Source organism: Trachemys scripta, chromosome 11 (assembly GCF_013100865.1).
Source record: "Trachemys scripta elegans isolate TJP31775 chromosome 11, CAS_Tse_1.0, whole genome shotgun sequence".
NCBI classification, from domain to species: Eukaryota; Metazoa; Chordata; order Testudines; family Emydidae; genus Trachemys; species Trachemys scripta.
Window position 1 is genome coordinate 56,587,036 of NC_048308.1, and position 22,191 is coordinate 56,609,226.

Genomic DNA, 22,191 nt, shown 5'->3' on the forward strand with positions numbered 1-22,191 from the left:
GTTCTTAAAAAAAGTCTGTTCATTCACAACCACTGCTACCGAAATGCACTTCTGTCTCCCCAAGCACAAGACGACTGTCACATGGTTGCCGCCGGTGTACAGATTTGTGACTAAAGACTTCCAGAGATCACTGCTCCTATCGTCACCTCAGGGCTTTGTGCAGGTGAGAGCCCTTTGGTAGAGGCCTGCACATGAAATCTTTTAGCGTGGGAAAACCGGTGCACAGGCGGTGTGTGACCACCCGAGACTTGGCAGGAGGAAAACCCTCACCCAGTGGCAAGGAGATCCAATACAACAAGGGGCCTCCCTCCTGCTGCAGCCCTCATCTGCCTTTATAGTTGCAGAGTATTAAAAGGTCCTCTATATGTGCCTGATCCACCACTGGGGTCTTGTGAAATTTGGACCGCGATTAGTCAGGAGCCTGGCCTCAGACCTCCTCGCCAAGGGGGACCCTACCAGGAGTACTAAAGCTCCAGACTATGTCGCTCTCAGGGTCTTAAGCCAGTGTGGCTTCAGGCCATCCCGATGCACAACTGACATGATCTTCGTGGCACAACAGATTCAGGAGAAGTACAGAAAGCAACACCAGGAACCGTTCATGGCATTCATCAACCTAACCAAGGCCTTTGACTCTATCAATTGTGATGCCCTATGGAAGATGTTGTATACATTTGGCTGTACACAGAAATACATTTCCATCATCAGACTACTCCATGACGGGATGACTACCACTATTCTGTGCAATGGCTCAGAGACTAAACCATTCATCATTCGCACTGGTGTCAAGCAGCGCTGTCATTGCTCCAAACACTCTTCTTCGTTTACCTTGCTGTGATCCCAATTCTCATCCGTGATTGCCTTTCTGATGGAATCAGGATTGAGTATTGTATGGACGATCAACCCCTCAATCTCTGACATCTCCAAACAAAAATCTAAGATCACGAGAATTGCCATCACTGACCTTCAGTATGCAGATGACTGCGTCATTCAGACACACACACACAGCAACCTGCAAAGTAACCTAAATCTTTTTGCAGATGTCTATCGCAGCCTGGGTCTCTCTCTCAACATTGGAAAAACCAAAGTACTCTACCAGCCCTCACCTGCACAAACTACTCTTCGTACTCCACAAATTACCATCAGCGGAGAACCCCTGGAAAATGGGGACCATTTTTCATACCTTGGCAGCCACCTCTCCCAAACAGCCAGCATTGGCACAGAAATTGAATACAGGATCTGCTGTGCCAGCACATCCTTTGGAAGACTACTCAACTGAGTCTTCAATGATAGGGATCTGCAAACAAGCACCAAGATCTTGGCTTACAAGGCAGTGATCATCCCCACCCTTCTCTATGGGTGAGAGACCTGGGTAACCTACAGATGACATCTCAAGTGGCTGGAGTGGTTCCAGCAGCGCTGGCTCAGGAGGAGTCTCAGGATCAGCTGGGAAGACCGATGCACTAACATCAGCGTTCTCTCTGCAGCCAACATGAGCAGTATAGAGGCACAGCTCATGAAACACCAACTCTGCTGGACTGGCCACTGTGTACAGTGGCACCGCACCATACACCAAGCCACAGGCTCACTTTGAAGAGAACAGAAGTAGGTTTCAGAGTAGCAGCCGTGTTAGTCTGTATCTGCAAAAAGAACAGAAAAAACTTTTTTTTCCTCTTACTTAATTGGCCTCTCAGAGTTGGTAAGACAACTCCCACCTGTTCATGCTCTCTGTATATATATCTCCTCAATATATGTTCCATTCTATATGCATCCGAAGAAGTGGGCTGTAGTCCACGAAAGCTTATGCTCTAATAAATTTGTTCGTCTCTAAGGTGCCACAAGTACTCCTGTTCTTCTTTTTGCGGATACAGACTAACACGGCTGCTACTCAGAAACTACAAAGGAGGAAAGAAAGGGCACAACAGTCCAGCCAACAACTATGTCTCCTCCAAGATTACACCTGTCAATTCTGTGGGAAAACCTGCAGGGCACATATTGGGCTCCTCAGCCACTTAAAAATCCACCAATGAACCTCCAGTGCAGACATCACCCTTGCATCGAGGGATAGCTGAAGAAGAATATGTTGCATGTTAATTTGTCCATGTAGACCCAGCTGGTGCACACTAAAAATTCCTTAGTGTGCTCTAACATAGTTTATAGCATTAACATGTAGTTAGTACGCATCAGCTGGGTCTACACAGACTAATTCAAGTGCCACACATTAGTGTGCTTTAGACAACACATCTGTGTAGACAAGCCCATAGTGTGAAATTTCCAGTGTTTAAATCAGTATTTATACAAGGATACTAGGATCTAAGCTACTGTTAGTATATTGGGCCCAATATACTTTAGAACTGTTATTTTTACAGGAACAAAAGTAATACTGATTTGAAGATGGTCTCAGAAGAACCATCTCAGCTAGCATATGGAAGCTCTTTTGAAGAGATCTAGAAAAAGCTGAAAGCATATTGCAAAGATTGGCTTGTACTTTTCCTACACCGAGTAGGTCAGATTCTGCTCCCAGTACACTGGTATAAATCTGGAATAATTTCATTAAGGTCAATTCAGTTACTCAGGGTTTACACAAATGTAACAGATTAGAATATAACTTTCGGCTTTATTAATGGCTGCACTTTTCCTGCTTTTTTCTTTTCAGAAACCTATCTAAAATGTGCATTTGACTCTTTGATGTAACACTCATTAGTAGTTCCTTCTGTGACAGATATGACAATATCCTGCAACATCCTGGACAAATCTTAAAGAATTATGATGAACATTACTGTATTAAGTTTAATACCTTTGGGGTCCATTGTATTAAAAATGCAGTTGTGTACGTGTTATTGTGGAATTGGATGCAACTCCTCTAGGAGACTGACTAATGCAATTTCTGGGAAGGATTAGGAATTTCAAAGCGCCAAAAAGATAATACGTATGAAGTAGATTTCCTAGGAAATACTTGGGATAAGGAAAACGCAAATAATCCACCTCAGAGTCTATCGTTTTAAAGCTGGCCTTGAGAAAAACCCATTCTCTACTAATTACCAGCTTCTGGAAACTCCAGATCAAAGACCCCTGAACTATATAAAGGATGGACTAAACTCTTCATGAGTGTGCTAGTTCTGAGATGAGGCTGTAATGCAGTGGTCTCCAACCTTTTTACACCCAAGATCACTTTTTGAATTTAAGAGCAACCCAGGATCTACCCCGCCCCTTCCCCAAAGCCTGGCCCTGCTCATTCCACCCCCCCCCCCCGCGTCACTCACTCTCCCACACCCTCACTCAATTTCACTGGGCTGGGGGGTAAGGGGTTTGCAGTGTGGGAGGAGGCTCTGGGCTGAGCCTGAGGCAGGGGGTTGGGGTGCAGGAGAGGGCTCCAGGCTGGGGCAGAGTGTTGGGGTGCAGGAGGGGGGTTGGAGTGCTGGCTCTGGGAAGAGGCTCAGGCCTGGGGGAAAGGGCTTGGGATGCAGGAGGGGGTTCGGGGTGCGAGAGGGGGTATGGGGTGCTAGGTCCAGCCTCTCGCCGGGCGGCATTTACCTTGGGCTGCTCCCAGGAGATGGCACAGCGAGGCTCAGGCAGGCTCCCTGTGTACCCTGGTCCCACGCCACTCCTGGAAGGGGCCAATGCGCTGCTGCAGCCCCTGGGGGGAGAGCAGGTGGCACATGGATCCGCGTACTGTCCCTCTGTGAAAGCACCGCCCCCGCAGCTCCCATTGGCCACAGTTCCCTGTTTCTGGCCAATGGGAGCGGTGTTTGCAGGCAGGAGCAACGCATGGAGGGAGACCCCCTGCCCTCCCGCCCCCGGAGCCACGCTGGCAGCCCCACTGTGCCGCCAGAGATCACGATCGACTGGTTAGTGACCACTGCTGTAATGGAATTTGTGACCAAGAAGAGAGCCCTCTGTGGGGTTTGAAGGACTAATTTCCTGACAGACCTCCTGATGGAGTTGAAGTGATGATCTCCATTTTCTCTGTAATGCTTTTATCCTAACAATAAATAAGCTTGGATAAAAAGAACTATGTGGTATCTTAACGGTGGCCAATTACACTGTTGTTAGTCTCTGAAGAGAAAGCAAAGAGGGCTGCTCATGCAGTCTCACTTTGCCGGTGAATTTACAATATAATCAGGGAGCTGTGCAGCCTGGAAATACCCTGGTCAGAAAGGAGAGACGCATCTCCACCCAAGAGAGGCAACAGCTGGGGAGCCAGAAGCCTAGACTGGGTGCCCTTCCTGGACCATCAAGGGGGAATACAGGTGCAAGTGCACTGAACTATGACATCTTCTATTATTTTATTCCCAATTATTATCACTTCTAGTGTGGAAACCCATTTTGCCTAACAATTGTTTAAACTTATGCAGTACCCAAGTTTTTTTAAATTGAATGAATGTACATGGATCAATTCTATCCATATCCTCTGATACAGTTGCTATTGGCTGTGGCCCTTCTGTTTGTCTGTAGGATTGCACTTGTGGGGGTTGGTATCATGTGTCTCAGAATCCACTGACTGTTACTCTGAGCCAGTGTCCGTAAATAAATACAATTTGCAACTCTCCTTGAAAGTGTCCAGAGTCCAACAGGTGTGCCAGTCATTAATGACAGGATTAGTTATTGTGTGTAATGTGGTTTTTTTTTAGTTCCTATGGGGTGCCTAGTGACCACTGAAGGGACAAATCCTAACAATAATAAAAATAAAAATATACAAAAACATCCAGACTACATGGAACTCTAAATCCTAAAATGGAGTAGCTCTTCTTAATAACAAGAATTCATCTTACTTGGATGGAATTTCACTGTATTTGTTAAGGAATGCATTATTTTGAAAACTACAAGAGTATTTCTACAGTAACTCCAAGAATCTCTCTCCTGATCAGGTTACATTTTTCCTTCTACAAGTGATATTTTTCTTTGAATTTCCTTTTTTAAGATTTCAGAAAAAATAAATTCCACTGGATGAACTGGAAAGTCATGTTTAGTCCCATTTTAGAGATTTTTGTGAAAGGAAGGAATCCCAATGAATAACTAAGTAAAATCACTGTCTCTTTATTTGCAAAAATACCACCCACTCTACTGCCTTGATTACAATCAGTTAATAGAACAATTAACTTTCTGAGGGTTTTTTGTTTGTTTCAAAAGCCTGCATCTTACTCTGAAGGCTACGAATTCAGTCTCTGATGGACTGCTCAAAGGGCCTCTTGTACGAGAACAGTTTGATACTGAAAAATTGCGCTTTCAGACACTGACAACAAAAGTACCTCAGTAAAGCTTGTAAAATTGTTTTCAAATCTAAATGAACTGTGGTCTCAATTTTTCTGGGCTCAGAGGCAAGAACACACCCTATTGATACACAGCAATGTGCTTTAAGGCAATAGTAAAGCTTTCACTTTACTTGTTTTTTAAATTTTCTTATCAGAAAACTAGGGCAATAAAACACAGTCTAGTCAATATTTAAACATCTGACACATTTAGATAGAATTCTGAACTGAACCTTTGAGTCATAGAACAAAATTCTGTTTAGATTGTGGGACATCATGTCAAGCCAAATTCAGATAATTCCTTTTTATTACTATAGTCCCTAGGAGGAAGCCCACAGACTAATGACAAAATCTTCTTAGTGAGGCATGTACAAGGAAAATTTGTTTCACAGTGAATATTATATTATGTCTAAATATAATATTAACCTCTACTAAAAGCTATTTTCTTCCAGTTGCTGTATGAAAAGTCATTTTATTTCCCTATTTTCCTGTGGAAAATATTTATCTAGTGCCCCTACCAATTCATCAAAATACTCAAAGAATCTCCCACCCCCATATTCAATCCTTTTGGGAACCTACTATGACATTTCATTTTAACAAATTCAAATTCTTCAAAAATGCTTTATGACTGGGCCATTTTCTCCCTGAAAAGCTGCCAGCTTTAGTATCAGGACTAGGGCTGTCGATTAATTTTTTGAGTTAATTGTGTGAGTTAACTGCAATTAATCGCGATTAAAAAAATTAACAGCGATTAATCGCACTGTTAAACAATAGAATACCAATTGAAATTTATTAAATATTTTTGCATGTTTTTCTACATTTTCAAATATATTGATTTCTATTACAACACAGAATACAAAGTGTACAGTGCTCACTTTATATTATTTTTATTACAAATATTTGCACTGTAAAACGATAAAAGAAATAGTATTTTTCAATTCACCTCATACAAGTACTGTAGTGCAATCTCTTTATTGTGAAAGCGTAACTTACAAATGTAGATTTTTTTTGTTACGTAACTGCACTCAAAAACAAAACAATGTAAAACTTTAGAGCCTACAAGTCCACTCAGTCCTACTTCTTGTTCAGCCAATCACTAAGACAAACAAGTTTGGTTACATTTACGGGAGATAATGCTGCGTGCTTCTTATTTACAAGATCACCTGAAAGTGAGAACAGGCATTCGCATGACACTTTTATAGCCAAAGTTGCGAGGTATTTACGTGCCAGATATGCTAAACGTTCATATGCCCCTTCATGCTTCGGCCACCATTCCAGAGAACACGCTTCCATGCTGATGATGCTCATTAAAAAGAAAAATGCATTAATTAAATTTGTGACTGAACTCCTTGGGGGAGAACTGTACGTCTCCTGCTCTGTTTTACCCGCATTCTGCCAAATATTTCATGTTATAGCAGTTTCGGATGATGACCCAGTACATGTTCATTTTAAGAACACTTTCACAGTAGATTTGACAAAACACAAAGAAGGTACCAATGTGAGATTTCTAAAAATAGCTACAGAACTCGACTCAAGGTTTAAGAATATGAAGTGCCTTCCAAAATCTGAGAGGGACCAAGTGTGGAGCATGCTTTCGGAAGTCTTAAAAGAGCAACACTCTGATGCGGAAACTACAGAACCCAAACCATCAAAAAAGAAAATCAACCTTCTGCTGGGGGCATCTGACTCAGATGATGAAAATGAACATGCGTCAGTCCACTCTGCTTTGGATCGTTATCGAGCAAAACCCGTCATCAACCTGGATACATGTCCTCTGGAATGGTGATTGAAGCCTGAAGGGACATATGATCTTTAGCGCATCTGGCACGTATATATCTTGCGACGCCAGCTACAACAGTGCCATGCGAACTTCTTTTCTCACTTTCAGGTGACATGGTAAACAAGAAGCGGGCAGCATTATCTCCTGCAAATAGTAACCAAACTTGTTTGTCTGAACAATGAGGAGCCCTTGTGGCACCTTAGAGACTAACAAACGTATTTGGGCATAATCTTTCGTGGGCTAAAACCCACTTCATCAGATGCAGATACAGACTAACATGGCTACCGCTCTGAAACTTGTTTGTCTGAGTAATTGGCTGAAATAGGACTGAGTGGCCATGTAGGCTCTAAGATTTTACATTGTTTTGTTTTTGAATGCAGTTATTTTTCGTACATAATTCTACATTTGTAAGTTCAAGTTTCATGATAAAGAGATTGCACTACAGTACTTGTATTAAGTGAATTGAAAAATACTATTTCTTTTGGTTTTTTACAGTGCAAATATTTGTAATCAAAAACAAACATGAAGTGAGCACTGTACACTTTGTATTCTGTGTTGTAATTGAAATCAACTTATTTGAAAATGTAGAAAACATCCAAAATATTTAAATAAATGGTATTCTATTATTGTTTAATCGCACGATTAATCACGATTAATTTTTTTAATTGTGATTAATTTTTTTAATTGCTTGACAGCCCTAATGGAAAGATAACCAATTGATAATCACTGAATTTGTCTGCCTTTCCAGCATGTGATATGATCAATGCTTATTGGATTCCTACTGCAGTAAAAAAATATTTGCCATTCGCAGGAAATCTTCTACCACACAAAGAATCCCAAAGCACTTCACATGTGAGTCCAGTCCTGCAAGATACTAAGCACCCTTACTTCTGAACAACAAATACGAAAAGAGGTTGTTCCGTATCTCATATCATCAGGCCCTACACAAACAAAGCAGCAATGAAATGCAGCCACCTCTGAGGTGGAGGGTGGCAATAAACTGTCATTCAATAAACTACTACACAGCATGACAAGAATGGAAATTTTTGCAAAAGGCAATGGGGAACATCCTTACTCTTACCGAAATGGCCAGAGGATCACTAAGGTTCATGTCGAGTAGATAGCAACTTTGTTTTCATTTGAAAGACTTTAACCCCGACAACTCCCTGGTAGCCAGTTTTTCTATGTCAGAGGTGTAAAGCTCCAGGACAATGCTGTGATTACACCTGCGGGTTTCGGGAGTCTTTGCCTACCTACAGTGCTTAGACGCTGTTACCCCGCAGAAGAAATATCAGTTTTTTCAACTCTAGCTGAAGTGGGGGGCGGGGGGAGGAATGGTGAACAGCAGTATAACTTCACCCAAAGCATGAACTATCATTCTCATGGCTTCAGCATTATGGAATCTCATTAAGGATATTTCAGGTTAATACCTTCAATCAACTGACTGCTGAGCATTTGTGACTTAAAAGTTCAGTAAAACCTCAGTTTCTCTCCCTATAATAACCAGGAATTATGGGGTAGTAGCCACCGTCAACAGTGAATTTAATTTTTATGTTCCAACTACTTTGCTGCTTACTTGAAAACCTATTAAGTCTAAATGTAAAGTGCTTCCATTTCAGTTTATCTAGTAATTTATTTATAAAATATGGTATTATGATATCAAACCTTGACTTTTAAATGTTCTCAATTAAGGTTAAATTGTTAAAGCTAAGAATGCACTCAACTGAAATTAGTTTTCAGGTGCGAGACTCTAGGTAGATTAGAGACAATTTAACTTAGAGGACACTTTGAATGATAGAACCAAACTTTATTTAAGGGGAAAATGATCAGTTAAGCAAAACAGGCATACAATTACCATTTATACTGATGCAACAATTATACTCACATTAAAAGATGGAATAGTGCATCATTGGGTGATCAGACCACTGACAACAGAACGAAGTATAATCCTGTAACCTAACGGTACCTTTTGGTGTTAATTTGTGCTCTCCACAATTTAGCAAGGCTACTCCCGTTATATTCCATTTTAATACTAATTAACACTAAACCTAACTATTATAAAATCCTATATTTAGTGCCCTACCAAATTCACGGTCCATTTTGGTCAATTTCACAGTCACTGGATTTTTAAAATAATAAATTTCATGATTTCAACTATTTAAATCTGAAATTTCATGGTACTGTAATTGTAAGGGTCTTGACCCACAAAGGAGTTGTGTGGGTGGATGGGGTTTTGCCAGGTTATTGTAGGGGGGTTGTGATACTGCTACTCTTACTTCTGCTCTGCTGCTGGCGGCGGTGCTGCCTTCAGTGCTGGGTGCCCGGCCAACAGTCACTGCTCTCCGGCTGCCCAGCTCTGAAGGCAGTGCAGAAGTAGGGTAGGAATATCGCGACCCCCCCAAAAATAATCTTGTGACTCCCCCTGCAACTCCCTTTTGGGTCGGGACCCGCATTTAAGAAACACTGGCCTCCCCTGTGAAATCTATATAGTATAGGGTAAAAGCACACAAAAGACCAGATTTCACAGGGGGAGACCAGATTTCATGGTTGTGAATTTGGTAGGGCCCTAACTATATTCTAATTTCCACCACCTTTTCATTGGCTCTTTACACATAATTTAAATTAACATCTGCACCAATATCCTTCCATGCTATCAGTTCAGATAGCATTTTAATTAAATATTCAAAATTCTCCGAACACTTGTTAAAAACTCTACTAGAACCAGTTATAACCAGAACACAGTCACAACATAACCCTGAGTCATTTCCTCACTAAATTAAATTTTCCCATCTTCCTGTCTCCAACTTATCTCTAACTTTTACTCAAACTAACAAACTCAATTTCCCATACTCCTCCATACAGCACTTAGCCTAACTTAACCAAAACCTAATTTCTACTTATTTCTCAACCTAGCATCCTATAGGCTACAAATGTTTTACGTAATAAAAGTTTTCTAAAAATGTTTTTCCTGACAGTGAACATGACAATATATTTATATAGTGAACAGTAAAGTGTACATTAATTTGAAAAGGACACCACATCAAGATGATTTAGGCTAAAAAATAGCTTTGGTAAGAACAAGGTTTTACCAAACTAAAGCAGAAATATTATAACTACAGTTTTGTTTCAAATGTCAATGGAAACAGTGATTTGGATTTAAATGTTGCCTTATAGTGATTCCAACCCAAACTATCTCCAGTCAGAGCTATTACACAAGGATCAAAGTCAAACTGCCCACAAGCAAAAGTAAAACTGACTAATCAGTTTTCATTAATCAATCTGAGAGAAATGCTCAGAGCAAATAACAAGCATTATTGGTTTTTGGCTTTTTAATAAATTAGGTTTCCCTAATCTTAAGCTGTTACTGATAACAGGTAAAGATTTTCTTAAATATGAGTTTTAATTTGACAGCATCTCTTCAGTTATATTGGCTGATCCAATTGCTTTATAACAATAACAGTTCACATTTGTTTTGTTTTTTAAAAATAAGCAAAACTTCTTTATTAAGAAGAAAAGGTGGGTTTTAGGTTGTTCTTATCTCATCTCTTCCCACATGTGTTTACACAGCCATATATTTTAAAACAAAAGTGGTATTTTAAAACAAGTTATAACTGGGACAAATTATGCATGACACTGAGCAAGGTTCGCTTCATCATACTTAGGGAACCACATGCACTAATACCGTTTCTGCTCCCAATTTCCCCATGAAGCCCAAATGACTTCAGCTGCAATAAAACAGGACTATATCTATGACTTGCAGAGCATTGCAGCAAGACCCTTTACTGCAGTGGTCCCCAACGCGACACCCGCCGGGGCATTTACGTGCACCCGCCTAGTACCCAGCAGGGGAGAGAAGCCGTGGCCCCGCGCCTGCCGGGGACAGAGAACTTAGGCTGCGGGTGCGGTGTTCTCTGTTCCCAGCAGGCGCGGGGCCCGCCTAGTGCCCAGCAGGGGAGAGAAGCTGCGGCCCCGCACCTGCCGGGGACAGAGTACTCCAGGGCTGCGGGCGCCAGTGTTCTCTGTCCTTGCGGCTTCTCTCTTCTCTCTGGATTCATATATTATGAATATGATGTTTTTTGTATAATTTAATGTACAAATACAAAATAAGCCTTGAAAAATTGTTGGCGCCCGCCACACTCTTCTGAAAACATGAATGTGCTACTGGCCACAAAAAGGTTGGGGACCACTGCTTTACTGCTTACGCACAGACTCTAGCTTCTTGGAACAGTGAATTAGAAACATTTCCCTGTTAACAGAGCTTTTTGTTTTGCCTGTGTTCACAATGCTCGGAATCTTTCAGTAAGAGAGTACGTTTTAATCACTTTAATGACTTCATTTCACATGATGCAAAGATCTCCATGATAACCAGAAATACTCACTCATGTAACGGAAGGTCTCCTCAGCAAGGACAGGAGAGATGGTTTGGGGGACATGGCTATAGCGGGAGGGGGCCTGGAGCCAGTCTTGGTTGTCATACGGATACAGAGTGTCCGCTCGCAGCTTATACTGTGGTAGCTGTTCTTCCAGCATGTTCACCAGTTCTACTTCAGGAAGGTCCTCATTGGAGCAGACATCTAAAGATGAACATGTACCATGAAACCAAAGCATGCACATTACTATTAAATCTGCTATTTTAAAAACCCACAGATTTGAAAAGAATTGTTCTACATAGGAGGGATTACACAAGGATATTTCACTTTGACCAGCAAATGAATTTGCACTAGCAGCATGATTTTTTTAATATTAGTATTTGCAATAACCTTATTCTCCTTAATTGATCCCTTTACTTCTAGTGAATCTAGCAGACTCACTGATTCTCATAGGCTTCCTGGCTCTGACATACTTAAGTTTTATCATTTGTTTTTATGTCTGGCTATTAGCTCTCAAAGTCCATCACAGCTCTCCTAACTTCCATGTTACATTTTACCTGCTATAGGTTGTACTAACTTCTGTAGGCTTTACTCTGGCTGCATTTCCCTTTTCGGAAGGAAATCTGTTTGTCTTGAATATCCTCTTGCACCTTTCAATTTAACCACACTTTTTTCTTGCTTTTCTGTTTCTCTCTCAGCTTAGTGATGCATATCCCTTCTGTGACACCCTAATGGTAGAATACATTTCATTTATTTAAAAACTTAGCTTTTTTTTTTTTTTTTTTTAAAACCATGAGAAATGTTATGGATTGGAGTGAACATATGGAGTGATTCCTCCTCACCCCACAACATGGAGGGCAGTTTCTAATTCTATCTTTGTATTCCACCAATAGAAAAACAAAAGGAAAGCACCTAGTAGTATATTACATTTAGATACCATCATTTAAAGCACAAGTACACCTAGTTCAGAGGTGTCTGAGCTTTTCAGCCTGAGTGCCAAATGTATTTCAAAGGGACACAATCAAGACATAGGGACAGATTCTCTGTTCAAGGGAGGGGAAACGCAAGAAGCCTGCTTAAGAGTCTCCCTGCCCAGAGGTCAGACCCAATTAAGCTGACACCTGCTCTGCTGGGCATAAGGGATGAGAAGTGGCTGGGGCATGCTGTGCTCTGCCTATACCTAGCTAGCCTAAGGTCCTTTGGGGACCATACCCAGCTAATGGAGAGAATCAAGGAGCTGTAACTGGTTGCTGTTTTTCAGTTTTTCTTTTTCACCTCTCCTGGGTTGCCCTGTGTGAGGGAGGGCAGCCATCCTTTGCCAGGCACTGGCCTAGACTGAGATACAGCTAACCAAGGTCCTATCCTGCTCCTCCTACGGCTCTCACAGCCAGCAGGGAAGCAGGCAATGGAGCAGCTAGTGCTACACTCTCCTCCCTTCCCTCCAATGCAGCAGGCAGCCAGCAGCAGCAGGCAAGGGACAGCAGCAGCTCAGAGTACTCCCAGGTCTTAACAGGACTTCTCCTGGAGTTACAGTGGTGGACCTGGGAGGCAGTGCCCCTGAACTGCCTCCTCCATGGTGGCAGGCCTGATTCAAATGTCAGTTTATAAATCACAGGGCATACAGAACTGAAGGTACACATTTTCAATTCATAATCAAATACAAGTTTTCTTCTCAGGGACAGTCTTCCTTAAGGGCCACATATTGGACACCACTCCACACAGGCTGTCAGCTGAAGAATTGTATTTATATTCCAATGTGCATTCTTTAGAAACCTCAAAGTTATGTCAATGATCTCTGGCATTTTTGAGGCACAACCTCCTCTGGGTTACAAATATGAAAAAAAGGCACAGAATTCAGGGGAGTTTGAATAAGTTACAGCAAAGAGATCCAAGAGGAAGGAAGGAACTTGGCCACAATTCTCCACTCACCATGAATGGGAAGGGAGAGACAGCAGTGGCCTGGATTACGGTCAGGCTTTTTACTTGAAAATATAAAGTATTCTTACAGCTTCAACTATCACATTTGAAGCCACATCTTTCTTTTTCTGTCAATTCCCACCACTCCTTCAAAAATCACTTGGGGTCTCCAACACCCATTCATTCCATCCCTGATAAGAACAAACATTTATCTACTGGAGAAAAGTTTTATGTGGTGAGAAAAATATAATAATGAATGGTTTGGAAGAGTGGAGAATAAATTAATTTAGTTTATGAAGGATCTACTATTCTTGTTCATGTGCACTACTGGATAACTGCTTCACACAATTTCAAGCTGAGATCAGGGGTTTCAGACTAGCTGCACTCAAAATACTCCATGAATTTGCAGTTGAGACTGGAGCTGCCCTTCCAACTTACCAGTGATGCTCTCCGGATCTCCGTTGTTGATATTCATGAGGGTTTCTTCACGCTTCAGTTATTTAGGAATGGCATTCTGTGTTCAGGTTGTGCATAGTCCCTTTCTTGCTTTGGTTGAAGGATAACTTTGGTTTGAAGTGAGATCCATCAAGCTACCTAGGCATTAATTACTCTGGTTTTCTTAACTCACTTTTACTGGCTGGGTTATATTCTTGGTTTGACACTTGAGATTTCCTCTGAGGTACAGATCAGTAAAGGTTTTATATGACATACTGTGCAAGCTTCATGTGATGGTTTCTCTTAGATCAGCCATCATCTAGAAATCAAAGACATGGAATATGTTGGATTGTAATTTATATATTACATGCAAAGAGCAGCATGAAATGAAACAAAACAAAAACAAAATTCTCTATAAAGATAGTAAACCTCAGTTTTGGTAACTCACAATTCTCATCTGTTGCTGTCTACTCATTTCCCCTTCCACCAATAAAATATTTAATGCATGACAGGTTTGTTCACTGCTGTAGGACATTCTCTTTTGCCCTAAGACATGGCTGCTTCAGCTAAGTAGATTCCCTGCAGCCTCATAGACAAAGGGGTTTAAATTATTTTTCAAGTACAGTAATGGTTTCTAAAGGGCAGGACTTAGTCATCTCTTTAGATACATCAAAACAACACTAACATACACAAAGCTGTATGACTCTGCTCTTTAGTAAAATGATTTTAAAGGGAAAAAAATCAAGTGTGTGCCCTAAAGGAAAATCACATAATGGTTCACTGTAAAAATCTCACACAACTGGTTGTGCCTGCTTAGCAGCCCAGGTCTAAAATAGAAGTGATGTTACAGTTTAAGATTGAGGTGAACTGCCAGAACAGTTTAAGGAAGCCAAGCTTTTGCTGTCCTCTAGCCAGGTCTGCTAGTTTATCATGTAAACTTACAAAAATAGCGATAGATGATACAGTCTAACTCAAAAAGCGAGGTCTCTGCATCCGAGCTCTTTTGCTAACTTCAGCAATCTGAAATTTTCTTGAAGTTGTAGATAAGTTTCAAGAATGCTTTTTAGATTTCCTCAAAGTCTCCCATTATCTACCACAGCTAGCACAGATTTGACTTGCTGTCAACAGTAACATCTCACTTGGCAGGATCAGAATAGACAATGCAGAAACTTCCTAAAGGGAGTCTGCCATTTCCTCTAGCTGTAGAATTTGGCTGCGGACCAAGAAAGGACCTTCATCCATTAAGGTTGATTCAGACTTGCCAGCAGCAATATCTACCTTCCTTGTGGTCCCTCCTGTTTTTAGGAAAAGAGACACAGTTATTAGCTGCTCTAAAATAAAAATAATAATATAATCCCAGCTGTTATCTATTATTGCAGATATTTACTTAATAAAATCATCAGTTAATTTTCTAGGCAGATTTCAGAAGTGCCCATCACTTTTCAGTATTTCCATAGCTGGGATTAGTGCTGGTATCTTATTTCATGGAGGCTGTCATTTAAATAGGTTGTAGAAGGAAGCCTAGTATCATCATATATAAAACATGATTTATAGAACATTCTGCAATGCCAGGGGATGGACTAGACCAGTGGTTCTCAAACTGTGGCTTGGGACCCCAAAGCGGGTCATGACCCCATTTTAATGGGGTCAGCAGGCCTGGCTTAGACTTGCTGGGGCCCAGGGATGAAGCCTGAGCCACACCACCCCGGGCCAAAGCCCAAGCCCGCGGGCTTCCACCCAGCGTGGTGGGGCTCAAGTTACAGGCCCCCTGCCTGGGGCTGAAGCCCTTGGGGGTTTAGTCTTTGGACCCCCTGTCCAGGCCAGTGAAGTTTGGGCTTTGGCTTTGACCCCCCACACACACCTGGGGCGGCAGAGTTTGGGCAGGCTTAGGCTTCGGTCCCCCCGCTCCTAAGGTCATGTCGTAATTTTTGTTGTCAGAAGGGGGTCGCAGTGCAATGAAGTTTGAGAACCCCTGGACTAGACGATATCCATAATAGGTCTTTTGCAGCACTGATTTGATTGCTTAGTGAGCCCACTGCATTAAGGGTTTGAGAATTTAAAACATTTTGAAAAGGTATATTTTTAAAAACATGGCTGTTACATTAACTCAACGGAAATGCCACTTAAAAAATGTTGAAAGTCTCAGATTTCCTGTGTACTCAAGTTATGAGGCAATTCCTTAATTTATTTACATTACACCATCAAGATGGCCATTTCTTTTCTGACTGCTAATTTTTTAGATTACATATGAGACTAAACTTTTGACCTATTTGCATTATAAATAGATGTATTTTATATTACATCAGTTTGGCCTGATGCATCTTTTTGCTCTGTTGTATAATAGCAATTGATAGGTGTTATGGTCTCTAGAGTACAGCTTTTTTAAGAGATCTCGACTCTTAGCTCATTTGCAAAGTGATATCCCAAGCCCTGCTCGATTCCTGCAGTTTGATCCTCCTTACTTTACTTGTTTCCATAAATCATCATCATGAATTTTGTTGGGTCTCCCAATCTCAAAAAAGATATATTGGAACTGGAAAAGGTTAAAAAAAGGGAAACACAAATGATTAGAGGTATGGAACAGCTTCCATATGAGGAGAGATTAATAAGATTGGTACTCTTCAGCTTGGTAAAGAGATGACTAAGGGGGTGGGGGGATATGACTGAGGCCTATAAAATCATGACTGGTGTGGACAAAGTAAATAAGGAAGTGTGTTTTACTCCTTCTCATAACACAAGAACCAGGGGTCACCAAATGAAATTATAGGCAGCAGGTTTAATACAAACAAAAGGAAGTATTTCTTCACACAACGCACAGTCAACCTGTGGAACTCTTTTCCAGAGAACGTTGTGAACTGAGAGTAGGCTCAACACTGCTAGAGGTGTCACCTGAAGTGCACATTCAGTACCACAAAAAGCCAAGCTGACCTCCTACAATACTTATAACCTACTGGAAGAGACTAAGATAACAAAATGTTTTTTCACTGACTTAGCAACGTTATTCATCAAATGCTTCAAAACGGTTCACTACATTTTCTCTGCTGTATGAAGTTTGGCATTTTTTATCTAAAACATGCACACCAACTTCAAATTCTCAATGGATCTTAACTCAGCTATGAGCCTGAAATACCCAAATACACACAGAGTTTGCAACAAGCAGTTTACCTGCCCCTAAAAAAATCCCCAAACTTTGGCCAGATCTTGTAACCTTCACTTATGAGTAGTCTCATTCAACTCATTGGCACTACTCACATCGCCAAGGTCCGCAAGACTGGGCCTTTTATGTGTAGATGTCAGCAGAGCGATACTGCTCTAAGAGAAACTGCCAATACTTCTCCCCTTGGCCCCAACTATCAACTCCCAAGGAGCGCTCATAGGTTCAAGATTATTGAGAGAGACCTAAACACTGTTAGAGTTAAGATATGGCTACACTTGCAGCTGCACAGCGCTGCGAGTTAAACCCACCTTCATACAGCTGAGTAGGGAAAGCGCTGCAGTCTGTCCAAACTGACAGCTGCCAGCGCACTGGCGTGGCCACATTTGCAGCTGCACTGGGAGCAGTGCATTATGGGCAGCTATCCTAGCATTCATGTGGCTGCAAAGTGCTTTTCAAAAGGGAGGGGTGGAGTGTGACAGGGAGTGTGGGGGGGAGAGAGTGGGTTTTCGGGTGCTGAGAGTGTGTCAGCACCCTGCCTAGCAAGTTCCGACCCCCCTGCCCTCTCTGCTTCTCATTCACTCACTCAAAGCAAACAACAAAATGTTTGCTTTTTCTCTCTGGTCCGGAGCTTTGAACCTGCACTTCCGCATTCCTGGAGCCATCACAACAATGAGAAGAGTGGCTACTTGATAAGGGGATTATCACAACACAGCAAGTTAACTCCTCGTTCACACTGACACCCGGGAGTTGTAGCCACTACGCTGCATCTCTTATTCCTCTTGGGGAGGTGGAGTACCTGCAGCGCTGTAGCCAGGGAGATACAGCGCTGTACATGCCTTGCCAGTGTGGACAGGGAGTGAGGTACAGCGCTCTGGGCAGTTTTATTGCACTGTAACTCGCAAGTGTAGCCAAGGCCTTAGTTTGTTCTTGCCATTAATTACTTTTTTGTGTCCAATTAAAAGTCTTCATTTTGACTTTGAAACAAAAATTAATTATATTAGGCTGAACACATGTTGGCTACTACAGCAATTTGTGTGCTTTTTCAAAAAGCATTGATTTTTAGCTGAACATTATTGATATCTATTTCAAAACTGCTGCCATGGTTAAAGCAGTGACTTCAGCTTTGGATAACAAAGCATTAACACAAGTTTATTGGAACATCAGGGGCCTGCTTTGCTCCTATTGGGTAAACGTGGCTAGGGTGAAACAGGGAGCAAACTCCTTTATTTAAGCTTGCACCTGTTTGCTAATCAGAAGTGCTTTAAGGAGGAGAGGGAGTTGCTGGAGAGAACTGTCCAAGTTGGTATGACCGTGACTTCTGCTCTCCAGTTTCTTGGAATGCACTTGTATGTTTAATAAAAAGTTAAAGCAATTGTTGAAAGTAAATTGCAAAGAAAGGTAGGGGGGATGGGGGTTTGTGCCCCTTTATGGCTTCTTTATTATTTAAGCCAGCCCGAAAGATATTTTCCATTTTAGGACTATCAAGTCTAATCTTCCCTGTGTAGGAAGTTCTTCTGAATGACTCAGATGGGTAGTATCAAACCTTAAATAAAAGAAGGGTGTTTTGAATCCTTAAAGATTCCCCCCCACACACACACAAATAGAAAAATAGGTGTTAAAAAAAGAAAATGAATATAACATGCTTGGTGTCAGCAGTACTAATTCTTTAAGTCACCCATCAGGCTACACAAGATCTAATTGTTCCAACTTAAAAATAATAAAAAGGAGAAAACCTTTCAAGCCTTCTTTATATAAGCCAAATGTAAAAATAGTAAAGAGGACATAAATCTGTTTTCCCCATTTGCAAGTGACCTTACAGAAAATCTACAGGGTTTGAGTTAGTTTTACTCTCAGTACACAGTGACAGTGTGTAGTTAAAACTAAATACTTGATTTCTCCATTTTTTTTGCCACCACCTTTTAGTGTTTGTTTTCCCCAATCCTACATAACCACCATCTGCCACTACCTCTTGTCCTCCCTACGGCCTTTCCCATTATGGAGAATGCAGACAGGTCAAGAAATACAGGCAGCAAGAGCACCCAGGCTGCACTTATGCTTTAACAATGGGTGCATATCCCTTTCATATACACTACTCTGCCCTCCTCCAGGTATTATACATCACTACAAGCACCCTCTAGCCAGCTGGGCTGAATGCAGCTTCTATACTGCCATATTACGGGTAAATATACATCTAAAAGCCTTGAAATCTCTAAGCAGAGTTTCCTTACACCAAAGAGTTAGTAAAAGAGGGGAGACGTCAAGCTGCGGAAACTTTTAAAAGCCAAACAAGCAAACAACACAGCTTTCACTGGCTTTCACAGCTCTGACACATGACTCCTTCCCAGTCATGCCCCAATCGCTTCAGAAATGCTGCCAAAGGAACAAATTTGTTCTCATGCCGGAGATTAAAAAGCCCTGGTTAGTTATAAGAACAGACCAATACAACTGCTAGTTTTGAATACTGATAAACCCTGAGGCTAGTAACAAATCCATTTACAATTATAAGCCCATATACAAAGTAACCCTGCCATGTGACTGCATAAACCAAAGTCTGTACTCCTAGCTCCTCTCCACAGTAATCATGCATAGTGCATGCTGTTTATTACACTGCAATAAGGAGACAAGTTAATAGGAGCATAAACATGTGACTGTTAGATTGTTCCCCACAAAGTATCACCCCAGGAAGGAAAAAGCACAGAAAACTGATTTGTATATGGAAGCAAATGAGCCACTGTGTTTAATACCCATTTTTGTGAGAACAGCTTATAAAACAGATTATTATGCTTTTGTTTTTAGTCTTGATTACACATACAGTTGTCATTTACAGAGCTAGCATTAGGTAAATGTATGGGACAGTGCCATCTAGAGGTCGTCAATGTGTCTCATTTATCTTAAATGAATGAGCTCCAAACTTTGGAAACAGTCTCCGAAACCAAGCATTTATGATGTCCCTTTATCAATATCTACAATAGGTGAGCTTTTTAAGGACCTTCATATTGTTTGTGAGAGTCTATTTCTTACAAAATCTCACTCACTGAGTTGTCAAAATAGGCTCTGAAAAGTATTATGGAGAGATGCTAGTCATAACATTTGAAACAAACTTCAGTAATTGTTTCCACATTCCCTCATGTCCTCAAGAAAATCTTGTTCATAGGTCAAATTCCACATGTGATCTGTGGTGTGAGGAGATTTTTTTGGTCAAAATTTGATGGGAAACTGGGGAGTTGTTTCAGCTATGAAATTAAAAAAAAAAAAAAAAGATACAATTCACTTTTGAAAAAAGTTTACTTGGAAATTACAACACATTTCAAAAGCATTTTACCCTAGAAAGTACAGAATGTTGCACTGAAGAGCCCGTGATCAGATTAATGCAACTTTATACAAGTGGGTTGCAGGTCCAAGCCCCACCTGATTTTTCTCAGAAGAGATGAACATTTTCTTACCTTTAATTGTTAACCTGTTCCCATAAAGACACACAAAAGTTATCCCCACATCTACTGTTGAGAAGTTGGCGTGTCTGCTTCTGCAGTTATTCACCTGTCAGTTGCATACATGCAGTTCCCATGCAATTCAGCTCAACTGAATGTTTGTTTATGTCCACTGGCATGACATGGGCTTGTGTGCACTATAACTCTGAGTTGAGCCCCAGATGGACAAAAGCACTTCAAACATCTTTAGGATCTAGAGCTGGCCAGCTGTTTGCACCCTCGCTTTTGTGAGCAATAGCTTCTTTGCTTGTAAGCACAGCTTACTGCAAATATCCACACGTGTGCAACTGTGAATCGATCTAGATAAGTAAATTATGCACATCCTTTGGAAACATTTAACTGCACCTACGTTTTTTCTCAAGACCAAGAAAACAAGGAGAAACAGGATATTAATAGCCATTAAGTGGATACATAACCTACTCCTGGGGGGATTCTGCACCCATGCGGGGCGCAGAATTCATAAGGCCCGCATTTTTCTGTGCTCCCTGCGCAGAAAAATGCAAAAAAAAGTCAGCCGGGGCACGCGCACCTCTTCCGCAGCAGCCCAGGCAGCGCATCTGTTCCAGTGTGCCTGGAGCAGCCTCAGAGATGGGGGAGGGGTGCTGGGCTTGCGTGCCCGCGTGATCCCTGTCGGGGGTGGGGGTGGGAGACAGGGACGGGGCTGGGTGTACATGCTTGCCAACAAGCCAGAGAGAGCGAGAGAGACTCTCCTCCTCTGGGCTACTGCAGCTCACTGGTGTAAGGGTGGTGCTTTTTATTATGCACGAGGCAGGCTAGAGGCACAAATGTAGCAACCCTGCTTGAGTTAATGGATTCATTCTCTGAGACACTAGCAGCCTGACGGTGTAGTTAGGAACATTGTTAAAGTTGCTGTGAATGGTTAATTGATCTCATCCTCTGAGGCAGAAATGTAGCACCTGACTTTTAATGTTAATGTTATTAATGTTTCTATTGTTACTTAACTGTTCCCATTCTCAGTCAATTCCCTCGGGAACATAAAATCTGTGACAGTTTTAAGGCCCCTACACTGCCAGAGTGATGTAAAGGAGCCTTATTATAAACGACAGTAAGAGAATCCTCACCTAGGAAGATCTATGTGCTTTCTCACTTTTCCTGTGCCAAAGTGGCACAATGGGGTTAGATTACAGCTCAGGATTTATATTTTACTTACCCATTTAAAAAAAAAAAAAAAAAGACTTTGAGGGCAAATAAAACATTTACCAAGCAGCCTATAAAATGTCAGGACAATCAGAACCAAGTACTTCCCAAAGTACCCAGCCAGGTCCAGGACAATGATTAGCAAAACTGTATGGCTGTCATGTGTGAAAGTCTGAGCAATTTAAAATGACATTCAACTTTTTTTTTGGTTGGGATGTGTGTGTGAAGCTGTTTGGTGTTGTGTAATGTAATTTAAATGAAAATCCAGGATTATAACTGGAATGCAGGTTATTAGTTACCAAGTGTTTGTAACTTAACTTTCATGTGTTTAGGAAATGCTAAATTGTGACTTTTTTCTGTATTGTACTGTAAATAAATTACCAAAACAACTGAAACTGGTGTGATTATACTGCATTATTTTGACACATAAAATATGCAGAACTTTGAATTTTTTGGCGCAGAACCCCCACACCCAAGAGTAATAACCAATTAAACAACTGCAAACAAAGAGTAACTATTATGGAATGATGTCAGATTAGAGGGAGGTCTCAAGTGAGGTTCCACAGGGATTTGTTCGGGTCCAATGTTGTTTAACATCTTTATTATCAACTTGGATGTAGGAATAGAGAGCATACTGATC

The 22,191-nt window shown here is 41.3% G+C and overlaps 1 protein-coding gene across 5 annotated transcripts in view; it reads right to left on the reverse strand.

Moving 5' to 3' along the window:
* TRAK2 (trafficking kinesin protein 2) overlaps positions 1-22,191 on the reverse strand; it is a 64,847-nt gene that overhangs the window by 32,100 nt on the left and 10,556 nt on the right. For 4 of the 5 annotated variants that reach the window (XM_034785335.1, XM_034785339.1, XM_034785338.1 and 1 more), the window contains exons 2-3: positions 13,752-14,067; positions 11,406-11,600 (exon numbers count right to left, since the gene is read on the reverse strand). In XM_034785335.1, the coding sequence (XP_034641226.1) occupies positions 11,406-11,600; positions 13,752-13,788 (232 nt within the window). In that variant the 5' untranslated portion in view covers positions 13,789-14,067. Of the gene's footprint in view, positions 1-11,405; positions 11,601-13,751; positions 14,068-14,690; positions 15,044-22,191 lie in introns of all 5 variants that reach the window. The other variant, XM_034785336.1, reaches the window with a different exon arrangement.